General features: G+C 40.0%; 2 protein-coding genes across 2 annotated transcripts; both read left to right on the top strand.

Annotated features, from left to right (window-relative positions):
• The first annotated feature begins 6878 nt into the window (after positions 1-6878).
• LOC124112828 lies at positions 6879-9624 on the top strand. The gene is made up of 3 exons (XM_046472989.2): positions 6879-6988; positions 8273-8393; positions 8655-9624. The coding sequence occupies exons 1-3, from the start codon at positions 6937-6939 to the stop codon at positions 9604-9606; spliced, it is 1125 nt and encodes a 374-aa protein (XP_046328945.2). The 5' UTR covers positions 6879-6936; the 3' UTR covers positions 9607-9624.
• A 3301-nt stretch (positions 9625-12925) lies between these two features.
• LOC124112829 lies at positions 12926-15425 on the top strand. The gene is made up of 3 exons (XM_046472990.2): positions 12926-13109; positions 14091-14211; positions 14489-15425. The coding sequence occupies exons 1-3, from the start codon at positions 13058-13060 to the stop codon at positions 15405-15407; spliced, it is 1092 nt and encodes a 363-aa protein (XP_046328946.1). The 5' UTR covers positions 12926-13057; the 3' UTR covers positions 15408-15425.
• The last annotated feature ends 1182 nt before the right edge of the window (positions 15426-16607 follow it).

Below are 16607 nucleotides of genomic sequence, written 5' to 3'. Positions count from 1 at the left end.
TTCCTTCATTTACGCAATATTTCCTTAGTCAGTATATCCCTTTCTTGTTCTCCACGAGGTGGTTGGGTAGCCTTCTGGTTAAAGCATTGACTCATCACGCTGAGGACCCGGGTTCGATTCCCCACATGGAAGTCAATTGCTGATGTTCCTCACCGTTATAAGGAACATTGCTAAAAACCAGCATACTGCTCACTCGCTAAACATGGAAATTGGTTGTAAGCACGTTTAAATGAAGAAATACATGTGAGTGAGTGAGTGAGTTGGGTTTAATGCCGCTTTTAACAGTATTCCAGTCATATCGCGGCGTGTGAGCTTAATGTTGGAGGAAAGCCCGAAGTGATGCAGGTTTCAGACCTTTACCGATTCGGTGAAACCCACGAGCACGGATATGGTGCTGACAAACCTAGAAACATAATTGGGGCGAACCGGGATTCGAACCCACAATCATAGGTTTCTGGCGTGCCCAAGGGACGCAACTCTGCACAGCGAATCGCTGCGCCTTAGACGACTGGGCCACCCGTGCCCCAAAAATTTACAGACAAACTTATCTTCAGCCAACGGTCAAAGTTATTCTTCCGTGAATGTTCTGTACCTGTACCGAAAAATGTTCAAGGAAACAACAAAAGTAGATCAGAGTATGATAAGTAGTGAGTGAGTGAGTTGTATTTTACGCCGCTATTTAGCAATATCACGGCGGAGTCATACCCGGGTCATCGGCGTGACGAGCGAACGCCTTAACCACGAAGCTACCCACCGCCCCTGTATGATTAATAGGGCGTGGATTGACCCCGGCGCCAATAAATGTGAACAGTAGTATACAAACCGAAACTGTACGGCATGTTAAATACATTTTCATAAAAATATTCCACAGCGAATGTCACGTGCGCTTTGCGAGTATCGTTCAAGAAACAGCAAAATTAGGTCGGAATGTAGCTGTAAGTGGGAAAACTGATACCTGGGGCACCAAATGCGGACAGCCGTATAAAAACCAAAACAGTTCGGGCCACGCCAGAGGAGAAGCGGTCGTGTCTTGGACTGGATCTGTTAACGATGATGTCTCTTGTAGTCGTCGCCTTCGTTGTCATTTGTGCAACGTTGTCGGGTTTGTGAACCTCTTCAACGAAATATTTTTGTATTTATCTAGTCACGATTAACCTCTCTTATCGTTATCAGTAGTGTGAAGGGGCTATGATAAAATGTGGACCAAATTAGATGTTTTTGTATTTAGACAAAACATGCTAAAAAAGCATACCCTTATGGTAAGTGCATGAACACTGTAAATTGTGTTGTGTATTATTCTGGTTGATGAGATTTAATCAAGAATAAAAAGGTGTCAGTTTGGTATCGGCTACCATGTTTACTTCTACAGATGCGATAGATACTTTTCAGAAAAGATGTTTTAAATGTGTATGGAAGGAAAAAACGGTTAAAGTGAAAAGACAAATAATGTCTCAACCCCAAAAACATGGCGGAATTACCATGCCAATTATAAAGGATGTGATTGCAGCACAAAAACTTTCATGGAGCAGAAGATTATATGGTAATCACTCAAAATGGATTGATTTAGTTTCTTGTTGTATTCCAAATAGAGAGAGAGATTATGGTTGGCAGATGCCTCCTATGTTGACGTTGTTATTGCTCCAAATGCCATGAGTTTATTTTGGAAGGATGTTTTGGAAACTTGGAACATACTTGGGTATTTTCTTACATGAGCCTTGTATTTTCTTTCAACCACTTCTGTTAAGTTATGGGAAAATGTTATTCGCATAATTATAAATTATGTTTGTGTCCAATTCAAATTCCATTTTTGACAGAGTAACTTTTTTTGTTCCATTTGATATCCAATCCAAATTACTTGAGTTTTACTGGTATTTATAGTTCAGCCAGAGAAGGATGCATATTTATAAAGTGTTTCTAGGGTTTTCTTAAGACAGAGTTCTGTACCGTCAAATATAAGAGAGGTGTCATCCGCGAATTGGGACACCCGATAATCTGTTTTCACAATTGCTATGCCTTGTATTTTGGGACAGTTCTTGATAATTATTGATAACATTTCTGCACAAATTAGGAAGATATTTGTCTATTTGCCATTGTTGCAGAGCCAATTTTGTACGAGACGTTAAGGAAATATAATGGTCTCCAGTTTGATAGAAATTGTTGGGTTTAGATATGAATGTAATACTACCATGTTTTTGGCAAACTGACAATTCTCCTTTTTGACAGCCATGATTTATGGATCGAAGTAGAAACTATTGAGTATCAATCCAGAAAAAGATATAAAATTCAACTGTAAATCTTGGAGGACCAGAACTTTTTACTACTTCATCACTAAATACTTGCCTAATCAGTTTGCCTTCGAAGTTGAGCTTTTGTTTCTCAATTAGTTTTGGTATCTGGAATCCTTTGAATAAAGTGGAGATATTCATTTTTTTTGGCTGGGCGTTTATTTGTATATCTTTTTAGTTTTTGTTTCATTGATTAGATCACTTTTTGTAGTTATAATTTCTTTATGCTCATTTTCTAATCTTGTTTAGAAAGTTTTGTTTTTCAAGCGTTAGAAAATATTTTGTTGGCTTTTTTACTTTTTTTCAGATCAATTTCAGACTAGCTTTCTTTTTTATATTTGTTTATGTTAATTATTGCTTGTTTAGCGTCTTTTATTTTGTTTATTATCTCAGCTTTTATATCTTGTATTGATATCGAATTCCATTTCATTAATATTGTCAATTAGATTTTTTTCTCTTTCTTTTTTTCTTAGAAGTTGAATATTTAATAGAGTAACCTCTTATCATAAGAAGACCTTTGTTCTAAAAAAGAAACTGATCATCAATATCAAGCATGAGTCTTCCCTCTACATCAAAAGTTATTTTTATTGATCTATAGTTTCTTTGATTATTTAATTTGTTTCATTAATATATAACTGATCATGCAGAAGAAAATAATTAAATAAATTCCGAGGAGCCGTTATTTGGACCACATAATGAGATAATCGTGAAAGTCTTTTCCTCGATACATAGTTGTAAGCAAAGATATTTCCTGCTTTTTTATCATGTATTTCATCAACTATCTTGAATTCAAAGTTGTTTTAAAAAAGTATGCAAACCCCTCTAGCATTGCTCTTGTGAGAACAAAATGTACAATGTTGAGATCCCCATTCTTTTCTTATCTTATTTTCCAATTCTTGAGTGAAATGAGTGTCCTGAAAGCATTGTACTCTGTAAAAAAAGAAACGTAAAAGTGATTTTAGATGTATATTTTAAATATAAATAATCAACAGACGGTAATCGATGTTTGAAAATTGGCACACATCAATGTCATTGACCCAGCTTCCATATGGCACACATGAAACAGTAGATGATCAAGGTAAAGGTCATATGTTCTCAATATCTTGTAAGGCCACTCTTAAGAGTCCAAAACTGACTGGCATCGTTTTCCCATGAAAGCAATCAGATCCCGAATTGTGGCCTGGAGAATGTTCACCCAATCTGCCTGCAGTGCTTGTGCCAACTGTAAGAGTTTTTGTGGTTGCTGCTGAAGTGCTCGCAATCATTGATTCAGTGCATTCCATAAATGTTTGATTGGGTTTAAATCTAGAGGCCTGAAGGGCCATGTCAGGACGAGGCTGTTGTCAGTCCTGCCGTGTGAGTTCGTACTTTGTCCTTTTGGAAAATGATGTTCGCTTATTGCATAATGGGAAGGACGCGTGACCGAAGAATCGCATCCGTGTAACATTGTTTTTTTACATTCCCCAGAACTTGCACCAAGTCTGTTCTACAAGTGTAGGAGATGGCTACCACATCATCACACTACCACCACCAATTCTGTCCACTTCCTGTATGCAGTTTCTTGCATAACGTCCCCGCGACGCCTGTAAACACGACGTCTACCATCCGCACGGCGAAGCATAACACGTTACTCGTCATTAAACCAAACTTGTCTCCATCACAGTTGTGGCCATGCTCTGTGAACTTGACACCACTGACGTCGCAGCCGACGATGCAGATCCGTCAAAATGACACCTCGCACTTGTCGTCTGGCGCGATTACCTCCAGCGCGTAAACAGTTCCTCACTGTCTGAGCTGATATCCTACGCAATCATGGCAGGGGACAACGCATAGTTGTGGAGGTGGCCGTGGTGGTTCTGTCAGTATGTGACGTAAGTGACGAATATGTCCTGTGCTCCTGTTGTGATACGTGGTCGACCGGATCTGGGAAGGTCACGTGTTGTCCCGCATGTCTGATATCGGTTCCACAGTCTTGTAATAGTTTTTGGTGCTATGTGGAAAAACCTGGCTATAGCTGAAGATGATTCTCCCCTATTTGCAGTCGGCCGATGGCGTTGTTGCGTTGGGCTTCCGTCAGTCGTGGCATATTTTCGCTGTTCACTAGCTGTAAGATTGTAATGGTTGCGATCTTTTCACCAAATTTCTGCAGTACCCCATTCTTTCCACACAAATCAAGCCCAATTCATGCAGAAACAATTCAGTTTGGTTTTGTTTCGTCTGGTTGTCGGCAACGCTTTGTCAGATATTTACGATTTTACAATTTTTGCGGTTTTTTTTTTTTTGCAGAGTAAATATGTTGGCTTTTTAACTTGTCAAACATTAAAAGACAGCGCGTCTCTCATGCTCATTGTGTAAGCCGTGAGAACAAAGTATCTTGACTTCATCTAAGATATTAGATGGCTAATAGGGCAAAATGTCATTATAAGTACAAAGATCTTAAATAGCAATATGATGATGAGTACCTGTTTTGTAAAACATTTTTAAAATACTAAAACTAAGGCGACTCCTGCCGCATAAATCAAATACATATTTGGGGATTCATATTTGGATGTTAATTAATGGTTTTCAAACCACTTTGTGTTGCAGCTACTGTTATCTAAAAACAGGATTGGAGCATGATGAATAGTCTCAAATATTTACAATATTTACAATAATCTAGCAAATACGGTAACTCACATTATTATCCGTGGATAGTTTCCAATTGAATAAAAACAGCAAATAAAAACATCGCATCCATAGTGGGCAAAACAGTATATATATATCTTAGTTCTGTGTGTGAGATACTGTTTTACCAATTTCGTCCAATGTTTTCAAACCATGTGTTTTGGTCACTAATAGGAAGCGCTTGGCGTCATTTACTTTAAAAAATGCGCAACAAACAACACATTCATATCCGAATTTGTGAAATAAACACTAATAGATGTTCTGCTGTTCACTCAATGTTACCGCCACTGTCACGTGAGTCTCACACACACCTGCATGACGCTGAACGTTCGGTTCATGGAGGATATAAATAGTGACGTCCTTGAAGAGTCGCACACAGGTAACTCGATACAAAATTTGGACTGGTGTTTACATTTTATAGAGTGGCAATGGTTGCATGGTCACAAAAGAAATCATTGACATTATTGGTACAAAGTATCTTGATGTCATCTGTCATATTTGACGGTTGCATGAAATGTAAACGTTTATCTTTTCATTGTAAATACAGTGATCTTGAAGTTGTTATAGGATGGTGAATACCTATTTTATAGAAATATCATTATATCATTTAAAGCAAACTATATTTACACATATACTATCTAATAATCCAGCAAATATGCTTACTCACGGTGACGTTTTACCCTCAGTCTGACAACAGGCTTTGCCTTTCTCACAATGAGTTTTTATTGACATAAGACTCGCTATAAACAATAATGAACCTTGGTCCAAGCCTCAATATACCTCACCATTGTTGTCATGTTGCCATCTACGGCTATTCCACTTTCATTCACTCTCTACTTCCTTGATTCCCTTCTTCACTTTGTGAGGGGGCACGGGTGGCCCAGTCGTCTAAGGCGCCGCGATTCGCTGTGCAGGGTTGCGTCCATTGGGCGCGCCAGAAACCTATGATTGTGGGTTCTATTTCCTTGATTCCCTTCTTCACTTTGTGAGGTGGTGGGGCAGGCTAGTGGTTAAAACATGAGCGAGTGAGTGAGTGAGTGAGTGAGTGAGTGAGCGAGCGATTGAGTGAGTGAGGTTTCACGAAGCTTTCAGCAATATTCCATAAATACCACGATGGGAGAAATCAGAATTGGGCTGCACACTTTGTACAAATGTGGGGAACAGAACCCGGGGCTTCGGCGTGACGGACACACGCTTTAACCACCAGGCCACCGCACCGCCTCATTCCACAGTGAATGTTCTGTCAATGTTATTGTCCAAGAAACAACAGGTAGGTCAGAGTCTGACTGGGGTGGGAAGATTGGCACGTGTGCCACCAAAGTTGGACAGCACGATACAAGCCGAAACTGTACGGCATTTTAATACAATTTCAAATTATCTCTACTTAAAAAAAATTCACAAATAAAGCCATTACATTTCAAGAATCACGTTCAAGAAACACCCAAAGTAGGTCGGAATCTGATAAGAAGTGGCACCAGTGCCACCAAATGTGGACAGAATTATAATAAAAGACAAAAACTAGACTGTACTTAAATACACCTTCAAAGTTATATTATTCCACAAATGAAGCCATGTACATTTCAAGAATCACGTTCAAGAAACACCAAAAGTAGGTCGGAATCTGATAAGAAGTTGGACAACTGGCACCAGTGCCACCAAATGTGGATGGAACTATAATTAAAGACAAAAAACTAGACTGTACTTATATTCATAAAGTTATGCTTACTCAAAAATATTCCACAGGGAATGCCCGGTACACTTTGCGAATATTGCTTAAGAATCAGCAAAAGTAACCCTAACCCCCTAACCCTAACCCTAACCCTAATCAGCAAAAGTAGCAAAAGCGGAATGTAGTTGAAAGTGGGAAAACTGTCACCTGTGTCACTAAATGTGGACAGCAGTATAAAAACCAAGTCGGTTCAGGCCACGTCAGAGGACAAGCGGTCGTGCCTTGGACTGGAACTGATAGTGAGGGGAACTGTTAACGATGATGTCTCTTGTAGTCGTCGCCTTTGTTGTGATTTGTGCAACGCTATCAGGTTTGTGAACCTACAATCCTCTTTAACGAAAGTATTTTTATTCATCTAGTCTAGTGTCTAAGATATAAAGTGGACCAAATGAGATGCTTTTGTATTTAGACAAAACATGTGAAAATAGCATTCGGTAATGGTAAAAATATGAAAGCTGTAAATTTTGTATCTTATTTTGGTTTGTTAGATTTAATCAAGAATACAATAAAGGTGTCAGTTTGGCATCGGCTACCATATCTGGTTGTCTGGACAATCCAGACAATCCAGTGATTGGGATACGAGGACATGCATCAACCGTTAGTCTCCTTTTACGACAAGCATAGTCACCTTTTACGACAAGCATGGGTTGGTGAAGACCTATTCTACCCCGGATCTTCACTGGTCACCTCTAGTTGTCGTAGTTACAGCCTACATATAACGATGACTCACAAAGTGTGCTTTGAAGCCGATCATAGAATCTAAATCATCTTTCTTAAATAAAACTAAATCCGTAGAGTCGCTGCTAAAAAAAAGTGAGTTTTTTTAAACAAAATTCTAAAATATGTATAAAAGACGTATTTGTTATGAGAAATCAAAGGGTTTCTTCTGTTCTCAAGATCAACCTACTTCGGAGGTGTTTCATTACTGAAATTAATCAAGATGACACTGCAAGAAAAAATACGGTTCCAAAGTTTAAAATAAGTTTGACGATAAGGACAACATGGCTTTACAAATGATCGATCTTCGACCTAACTTTGTACAATTGTCCAAACTGATTGCGATAGCCCGATGCCATTTCAATGGGTATTAAGGTTAAAACATGTATTTCTCTTTCAAACTTCTCTCATATGGAAATAAAATCACCAGACATTTCACTACGACTTTGGCACAGAACATAAAATTGATAGGCAGAAATGTAAATTGGTTATATTTTTAATTTATATATTCCTGTATACTACTTTAATGAACGTTCTGAAATTCCGACATTTGTAAAACGGCCTAGATAGCACAATAATGCAAAATTGGAACCATTGTTATAGAGAACCAAATTTGTAAAATATATTTAAAATTGTGTGCAACTCCTCTGCCATTAGTTCTATAGGACCGTGGCTTCTTAATTGCTTGAATAAAGATTGGAAAAGTAAATCTCGACAACATCTACAGAATTTATGTAAACAAATCTTCTCAGCTTACTCAAACACCAAGATATTTTCAATTGTCAAGAAAAAGACAGGGGTTTCGAGTTATGTGTTATAATATGATTAACATAATAACAACTGCTAATGAGTATAGAAACCATGCAATCACTTGTAGATAGCGCTCCAACAAACCATACTGCAGCTTATTGCCATACAACGTACAACCGTACCTGTCAATCGCATGTCAACGAGAAACGGATCTATTGTGGCAATGATGGCAAAAAGTACCATGGCTTGTAAGTATTTGGCTCATTAAAAAATACATAATTACAACCACGTAATTGCATTGGGTTGTCTTCCTTTAGCGTGCCAGAATCCGTAGGTTCAATTCTCTTATACGCCACGTTCATGATTCTAGCTTTGTTTGCAGCATAAGTATCTCATAGCCATCGCAGATTTGAAATCAAACTTCTTATCGCAAGATTTCAATATATTATTACATGTATATGATTTGAATGATTTCATACATTTTATTTCAATATAATATTTGGTAACAGATGTGAGTATCTACTTGCCAACTGTGAGCACCACGTCACCGTGGTCGGCTACGGTGAGAACTGCACCCACACGATCCACGTCACACGTCCAACCCAGCCTCCACCTTCCCATTTTGAGCTTGGGCTCTATGGTGCGATAACCCACGGAATCGACGACAGACTGAAGGCAATCAAGGCCAGAAACATCTCTGTAGCTCTTGCCAAGAAGGTGTACACCAAACAGGACCATGCTAACAAGGTGTATGTCCGCAACAAGGACTGCTGGGCGTATGGCCTTGACCTGACCTCCATCTCACCCTGGAACAGCAACCTGGCCAACAGGAAGGCCGGGACTCTGGTTTCTCCAAGACACGCCCTGTGGGCTAGGCACTACAGCATCAAGCTCAACTCCACTATCCGGTTTGTTGATCAAGACAACAACGTAGTTGAGCGCCGTGTCGTCAAGTCCAAGACTGTATCCGGACCCAACCTCCACGGAATCTTTGGTCAGGACATCGTGGTGGGTGAACTGGACAGTGATGTCCCCAGCTCCATCTCCTTCTCTAAAGTGATGCCCAGAAACCTGACCACCTTCCGTGTGCCTTACACTATGCACATACCGGCCATGAGCACAGACCAGGAGGAGAAGGCTCTTGTGGACGACTTCTACTACTACTCCGCCGTCAACGCCGGGCTACGTGTTCCTCTGACCACCTCCATCCGACACGACTACTACGAACGCAAGATCGGTGGTGACAGTGGCAACCCTACCTTCTTCATCATCGACAACCAGTTGGTTCTGTTGTTTGTGTTCACGACAGGCGGTGCTGGAGGTGGGACGTCCATTAACCATTACTTTGATCAGATCAACGAGATCATGGCCAAGGAAGGAGGAGGCTACCAGCTGACGGAGATGGATCTCAGCAAGTTCCTGGATAAGGGGCAGTCATTACCATTTCTTATTGGGAAATAAATCCTGACATAAGTAGAACGTCATTGTTTGCTACACCTTTGTATACCTGCCGATTACTCTTCAGCGGGAACAATCGGGGTGGTAGAAAGTCCTTCTTGAATATTAAGGAGAAGTGAAGTTCATCTAATGCACTTGAATGAATGAATGAATCCTGGTTCGAATCCTGTTTCAAGTTTCGTCAACACCAAACCGTGGTCGTGCTTTTGTGTTTTTTTTGTACCAAAATGATAAACGTCGTCTACTACCAGAATCAAACGATTATCAAAAAGTCAGCCATGACCTTAGGTTATCATGAAGCCTTCAGTGCATCTAAAAGTATAACTCAAATCAAAAGATGCAATGAGGTCACTGAGTATTCACAAATAGAATGGAGTTAGTTATGAAGTTCGAAAAGACAGTCACAAATATGTCCACTGTGATCTGAAGTTATAAAGAAGTCTATTCTGAATGAATCTAAAGGTGTATTGAGGGCCATCCGTATCTAAGGATATAGTGAGGTACATGTTATATCTGAAGATGAAACGAGGTCCATGTTGAATTCAAATATCTAACGAGGTCCATGTTCAGGCTAAAGATGTATTGCTGACCACGTTAAATATACAGATGTAATGAGGACCATCGTGAATCTGTGAATCTGAAGATGTAATTAATGAGTTCCATATTGAATCTTATGAGGTCACCATAATAATACAGTCCATCTGGAATACTAAGGTCAGTAATGAACATTTTAATTCTGAAAATCACTACATCCATTGCGTGAAAGTTATTAAGAATTTTAGATAAGGGAAAATATACCATCCATCTAATAGCCTGAAATGCAGATGATCTGATAGGATGTCACGAGAAAATCAGTGGATTCGACTATTATGTACAGCAATGTCATATGGAGGTAATGACAAAACACAGACATCGATGCAGCCATGGTCACAAGAATGAACGAAGGCCAAATAACACCATTCATATGGAAGAGTTGTTGCCTCTCTTTCAGGAACCATTGAGAGTGCACAAAGTAAGAACAAGACTATACTCTTGTTCAAAGAAATCATAAGACTGCAGCATCTTTTGCTGATGGATGGGTCGTCAAACAGAAAGAGGACACACTTTTGACTAGAAAGTCAGTATTTCACAGATTGTTTTCTCGGTAAGACGTAGATAAAAAATCCTTTCATTCTTGATAAGTTGTGCTGAGCTTCTGAAGATAGAGATGTAACTCTATCGATTGTCACCACGTTTAGTAACAAATACCTCATGGATCAAGGAATGAACACTTACACTTATACAAAAAACAACACGCAAAACGTAAGAAACGTAGTGTTGCATTTAATTAATTAATTTTCATTAAATTCACACGTGTTGACGTCAATTTACAGCAGCTCTGTAAGTCAATTTTAAAGTTTTCGAAAATGACCAAGTTGAAGCCAGACATGCATACCGACACTGGGCGGTGCAGTTATTAATTTGGCATTAAGCGACGTCTGATTCAATATCATCCATTTCTGGGTGACAGCGTGAAAGAACGGACGAATGAAAAGTAGTACCTGAGACCAAAGAAAAGCCGAGTGATATGTAGACAAACTGTAATTCCCAACAGCATTACAAAACATTTAATACCCTCCATCCGTCTTCGCTATGGGTAAGATATGCACGTTTTATTCATCAAGATAATCGGTGACGACCTGAGCATTATGTGGTCTGGAATTGTCATCTTGCAGTTCAAATTTCTGCCGATATTTCTAGCTAATGGAACAACGACAGGACGCAAAATGTTGCCCTGGCATACCGCTCGCCGCTACGTCTGCAAAAACGTTTTCTGCCAACTGAGTATCAGAGTCAAACGTTTTGTTTGTCTGTATACATCTTGCACGTGCATCACGAACTGTTAATGTATGATGTGAAACTTCATTGTGATAAACTGTTGCTACGGCATTGTAAATGTTCACCTCAACGATAGCTACGTTCAAATAATTGGTTTCCTTATTTTTTGTCGATAGTATACAATCATTGTGCCCTTTTCACCAACGGAATATGGTTTGTTTTTTGGCACCGTGACGTTTTAGCCTCAGTCTGATAACAGGCTATGCCTTTCACAAACTTACCTTCTTTTGAATAAGACACATTATAAATACTTATGAGCCACGATGTCGTATATTTGTCCTAGGGCGTGGGATGGTGTAGGGGATCTTTTTATTCATTAACGCTAAATATGAAATGTATATTTGTATACTTGAATAAACAAAGCAGATGCATATTAACTGGTACTTGCCCTGCCAGGTTATCTCAATGGGCTACATTTCCGTGGACCATGGATCTAAATTTTAGTGAGTGAGTATGGTTTTACGCCGCTTTTAACAATATCCCAGCAATATCACCGCGGGGGACACCAGAAACGGGCTTCACACATTGTACCCATGTCGGGAATCGAACCCGGGTCTTCGGAGTGACAAGCGAACGCTTTAACCACTAAGCTACCCGATCTAAATTTTAACAAGTGCTAAGCCCACGTGGGTACAATATGTGAAGTAATCCGTGTGTCCCGTACTGTTCCCACATGGGTACAATATGTGAAGTATTCCGTGTGTCCCGTACTGTTCCCACGTGGGTACAATATGTGAAGTAATCCGTGTGTCCAGTACTGTTCCCGCGTGGATTCAATACGTGAAGTAATCCGTGTGTCCCGTACTGTTCCCACATGGGTTCAATATGTGAAGTAATCCGTGTGTCCCGTGTGTCCCGTACTGTCCCGCATGGGTACAATATGTACCCAACTGTGAAAAAGTTGGAAGAATGATGTTGGATGATAAATAAAATCTCCCCCTCGTGTCTTTTGATATGAAATATATCAACACACGTTGATAAAAGTGGCAAAAATCCTCGGCCAGCCTCGGAATTTTTCCACTTTTATCAACTCGTGTTGATATATTTCATATCAAAAGACACGAGGGGGAGATTCTCAAAATGTCGCCCACAGTGATAAGGAACATTGCCAAACCCAGCGTACGACTTCATACAACTAAACATTTGCTGTATGAACGTTCCTGGGATGAAATACATTTACAAACAAACGTACCTTCAGGTCAAAATTATTCCAAGTGAGTGAGTGAGTGCAATGTACATTTTACGAATCAAGTTCAAGAAACAGCAAAATTAGGTCGGAATCTGATAAGTAGAGGGAAGATTGGCACTATTCCGTATTTAAAATAACCTTCAAAGTTATGTTTATCTAAAAATATTCCACAGCAAATATCCTTTAGACTTTGCAAATATTGTTCAAGAAACAGCAAAACTAGGTCGGAATGAAGTTGAAAGTGGGAAAGCTGACACCTGTGTCACCAGTATAAAAACCAAGTCGGGCAACGTCACAGGATAAGCGATCGTGTCTTGGACTGGAACTGATAGCGAGAGGGAGGTCGTGTCTTGGACTGGAACTGATAGTGAGGGGGAACTGTTAACGATGATGTCTCTTGTAGTCGTCGCTTTCGTTGTGATTTGTGCAACACTGTCAGGTTTGTGAACGTACACTCCTCTTTAACGAAATTATTTATATTTATCTAGTCACGATTAACCTCTCTTATCTTGTGCTTTTACATTTACCAAAATCTTGAGAAAACAACATATGGTAATAGTCAGTATGTTAAAAAATGTAAATTGATTTGTTTCTAATTTTAATTGAAAAGATTTAATCAAGAATACAAAGAAGGTTTCAGTTTGGTATCGCCTACCATATTTTCCTCTAGTTGTAGTGTGTGAGTGAGTGAGTTGGGTTTAACGCCGCTTTTAACAGTATTCCAGTTATATCACGGCGCGTCAGCTTACTGTAGGAGGAAAGCCCGAAGTGATTCAGGTCTTAGACGTTTACCACTTCGGTGAAACCCTCGAGCACGGGTATGGTGCTGACAAACCTAGAAACATAACCGGGGCGAACCTGGATTCGAACCCACAATCATAGGTTTCTGGCGTACCGAAGGGACGCAACCCTGCACAGCGAATCGCGGCGCCTTAGACGACTGGGCCACTCGTGTCCCCTCTAGTTGTCGTGAATAGCCAATGTGTAACAATGACTTAAAGCATAAAGTATGCTCTGAAGCCGATCTTAGAATCTAAGTCATCGTTCTCACTTCGATTCCTAAATGGACATACTTCGAAGGTTTTTATTGACTGAAATAAGTCAAGTTGGCGAAGTAAGAAAATACGTTTCGATATTTTTTTATTTTTGACGATAAGGACAATATGGCTTCACAAATCATCGAACTTCGACCTAACTGTCCACATAACAAACAAATTGTCAAAACTGATCGGGATAGCCTGATGCACATTTTAATGCATTTGAGGTTTAAAAAATGTATTTCCCTTTCAAAAGGCTGTAGCTCTCTAATATGGAGTGAACATCACCAGACATTTCCCAACAACTTTGTCAAAGAACATAATCTTGATAGGCAGAAAGTTAATGTCATGATCATGAAAATAAACCCTGCAATCACTTGTAGGTGGAGCTCCAACAAACCATACTGCAGCTTATTGCCATTCACTGTACAAACGTACCTGTCAATACCACGTCAACGAGAAACAGATCTATTGTGGCAATGATGGCAAAAAGTACCACGGCGAGTAAGTATTTGGCTCAAAAAGAACACATTACTACTACCACGTAACGATATTGGATTGTCTCCCTTAACCGTGCCAGAATCCGTCTGTTCAACTCTCAAATGCGACACGATCATGATTCAAGCTTCGTCTGCAGCATACGTATCTGGAATTAAGACAGCCATCATAGATTTAATATCCAGCTTGTTACCGCTAGGTTTCAATATTAATTACATGGTTTTGATTTGAATGATTTCACATTATTTCATACATTTCATTTGAATATTTTATTTTGGAACAGATGTGAGTATATGCTTGCATACTGTGAGCACGAAGTCAAACTCGCCGGCTACGGGGAGAACTGCACCCACAAGATCCACGTCACACATCCTAGCCAGCCCCCACCTTCCCATTTTGAGCTTGGGCTCTATGGTGCGATAACCCACGGAATCGACGACAGACTGAAGGCAGCCAAGGCCAGAAACACCCCTGTAGCTCTTGCCAAGAAGGTGTACACCAAACAGGATCATGCTAACAAGGTGTACGTCCGCAACAAGGACTGCTGGGCGTATGGCCTTGACCTGACCTCCATCTCACCCTGGAACAGCAACCGGGCAAATACTGGAACTCTGGTTTCTCCAAGACACGTTTTGTGGTCACGGCTTAGCAGCTTCAAGCTCAACTCAACTGTTAGGTTTGTTGATCAAAACAACAACGTAGTTGAGCGCCGTGTCGTCACGTCCACTGCTATACGCAGTCACAGCTTGAGTTTAATGTTTAGTCAGCACATCTTGGTGGGTGAACTGGACAGTGATGTCCCAAGCTCCATCTCCTTCTCTAAGGTGATGCCCAGAAACCTGACCCAATTCCGTGTGCCTTACAATATTCACATTCCAGCCATGAGCACATACCAGGAGGAGAAGGTTCTTGTGGACGATTTCTACTACTACTCTTACTTCAGCGCTGGGCTACGTGTTCCTCTGCCCACCTCCATCAGACACGACTACTACGAACGCAAGAGTGGCGGTGGCAACCCTACCTTCTTTGTCATCGACAGCCAGTTGGTTCTGTTGTTTGGAGGTTTGATCCCCATCAACTCCTTATTTCATCAGATCAACGAGGTCATGGCCAAGGAAGGAGGAGGCTACCAGCTGACGGAGATGGATCTCAGCAAGTTCCTGGATAAGGGGCAGTCATTACCAATTCTTATTGGGAAATAAATCCTGTAATAAGTAGAACGTCATTGTTTGCTACACCTTTGTATACCTGCAGACTACTCTTGGGTTGGTAGAAAGTCTGTCTTGAATATTAACGAATGTTTTAAGTTTCGTCAGTACCAAACCGTGGTCATGTTTTTTGTCAAAGCGATAAACGTCGTCTACAACTTAATTAATTAATTAAAAGGTTGTCAGAAAGCCATCCATGATCTGAGGTCATGAGGTTATGAGATCATGAAGTCTTCTGGGCATCTAAAAGTATACCTTGAATCTAAAGATGCAATGAGGCCACTGATGAATCACAAGATAGAACAGAGTTATAAAGTTCAAAATGACAGTCATAAATAGAACAAGATGTATATTGATGACCACCTTGAATCTAAAGACATAGCGAGGTCCATGTTCAATCTAAAGATGAACCGAGGTCCATGTTGCCTCTAAAGATGTAACGAGGTCCATGTTCAATCTAAAGATGAACCGAGGTCCATGTTGCATCTAAAGAAGCAACGAGATCCATGTTTAATCTAAATATGTATTGATGACCACGTTAAATATAAAGATGTAATGAAATCCAACCTGAATGTGGTGATATATTGAGGACCATCGTTAATCTGAAGATATAATTAATGAGGTTCATATTGAATCTAATGAGGTCACCATAATAATACAGTCCATCTTGAATACTGAGGTCTGTAATGAACATTTCATTTCTGAAAATCACTACATCCTTTGTGTGAAAGTTATAAAGATTATAATAAAAGGGAAAATATACCATCCATCTAATAACCTTAAATGCAATCACCCTGATATGATGTCCAGAGAAAATCAGTGGATTCGACTATACATATTCGATACTCGTGGAGGTAACGTCAAAATATAGACATCGCTGCAGCCATGGTCACAAGGATGACCGAAGGCCATGACACCATTCATATGGAAGAGTTGTTGCCTCTCTTTCAGGAACCATTGAGACCGCACAAATTAATAACAAGACTATACTCTTGCTGAAAGAACACAAACGGCTGCAGCAGCTTTTGCTGATGGGCCAACAAACAGAAAGAGGACACAGTATTGACTAGAAAGTAAATATTTCACAGATTGTTTTCTCAGTAAAACGTAGATAAAAAATCCTTTCATTCTAGATAAGTTGTCCCGAGCTTCTGAAGATGGAGATGCAACTCTAACTCGATTGTCACCACGTTT

This window comes from Haliotis rufescens, unplaced genomic scaffold (genome assembly GCF_023055435.1).
Source record: "Haliotis rufescens isolate VD_foot unplaced genomic scaffold, xgHalRufe1.0.p SCAF_19, whole genome shotgun sequence".
Classification (NCBI taxonomy): Eukaryota; Metazoa; Mollusca; class Gastropoda; order Lepetellida; family Haliotidae; genus Haliotis; species Haliotis rufescens.
Note: the sequence above shows the minus strand (reverse complement) of the source record. Positions and strands in the feature narration are given on the sequence as shown.

Coding starts and splice junctions, on each gene's coding strand:
- LOC124112828 (XM_046472989.2), top strand. CDS start 6,937: ATGATGTCTCTTGTAGTCGTCGCCTTTGTTGTGATTTGTGCAACGCTA. Junction 6,989..8,272: donor GATTTGTGCAACGCTATCAG/GTTTGTGAACCT, acceptor AATCACTTGTAG/ATAGCGCTCCAACAAACCAT. Junction 8,394..8,654: donor GGCAAAAAGTACCATGGCTT/GTAAGTATTTGG, acceptor ATTTGGTAACAG/ATGTGAGTATCTACTTGCCA.
- LOC124112829 (XM_046472990.2), top strand. CDS start 13,058: ATGATGTCTCTTGTAGTCGTCGCTTTCGTTGTGATTTGTGCAACACTG. Junction 13,110..14,090: donor GATTTGTGCAACACTGTCAG/GTTTGTGAACGT, acceptor AATCACTTGTAG/GTGGAGCTCCAACAAACCAT. Junction 14,212..14,488: donor GGCAAAAAGTACCACGGCGA/GTAAGTATTTGG, acceptor ATTTTGGAACAG/ATGTGAGTATATGCTTGCAT.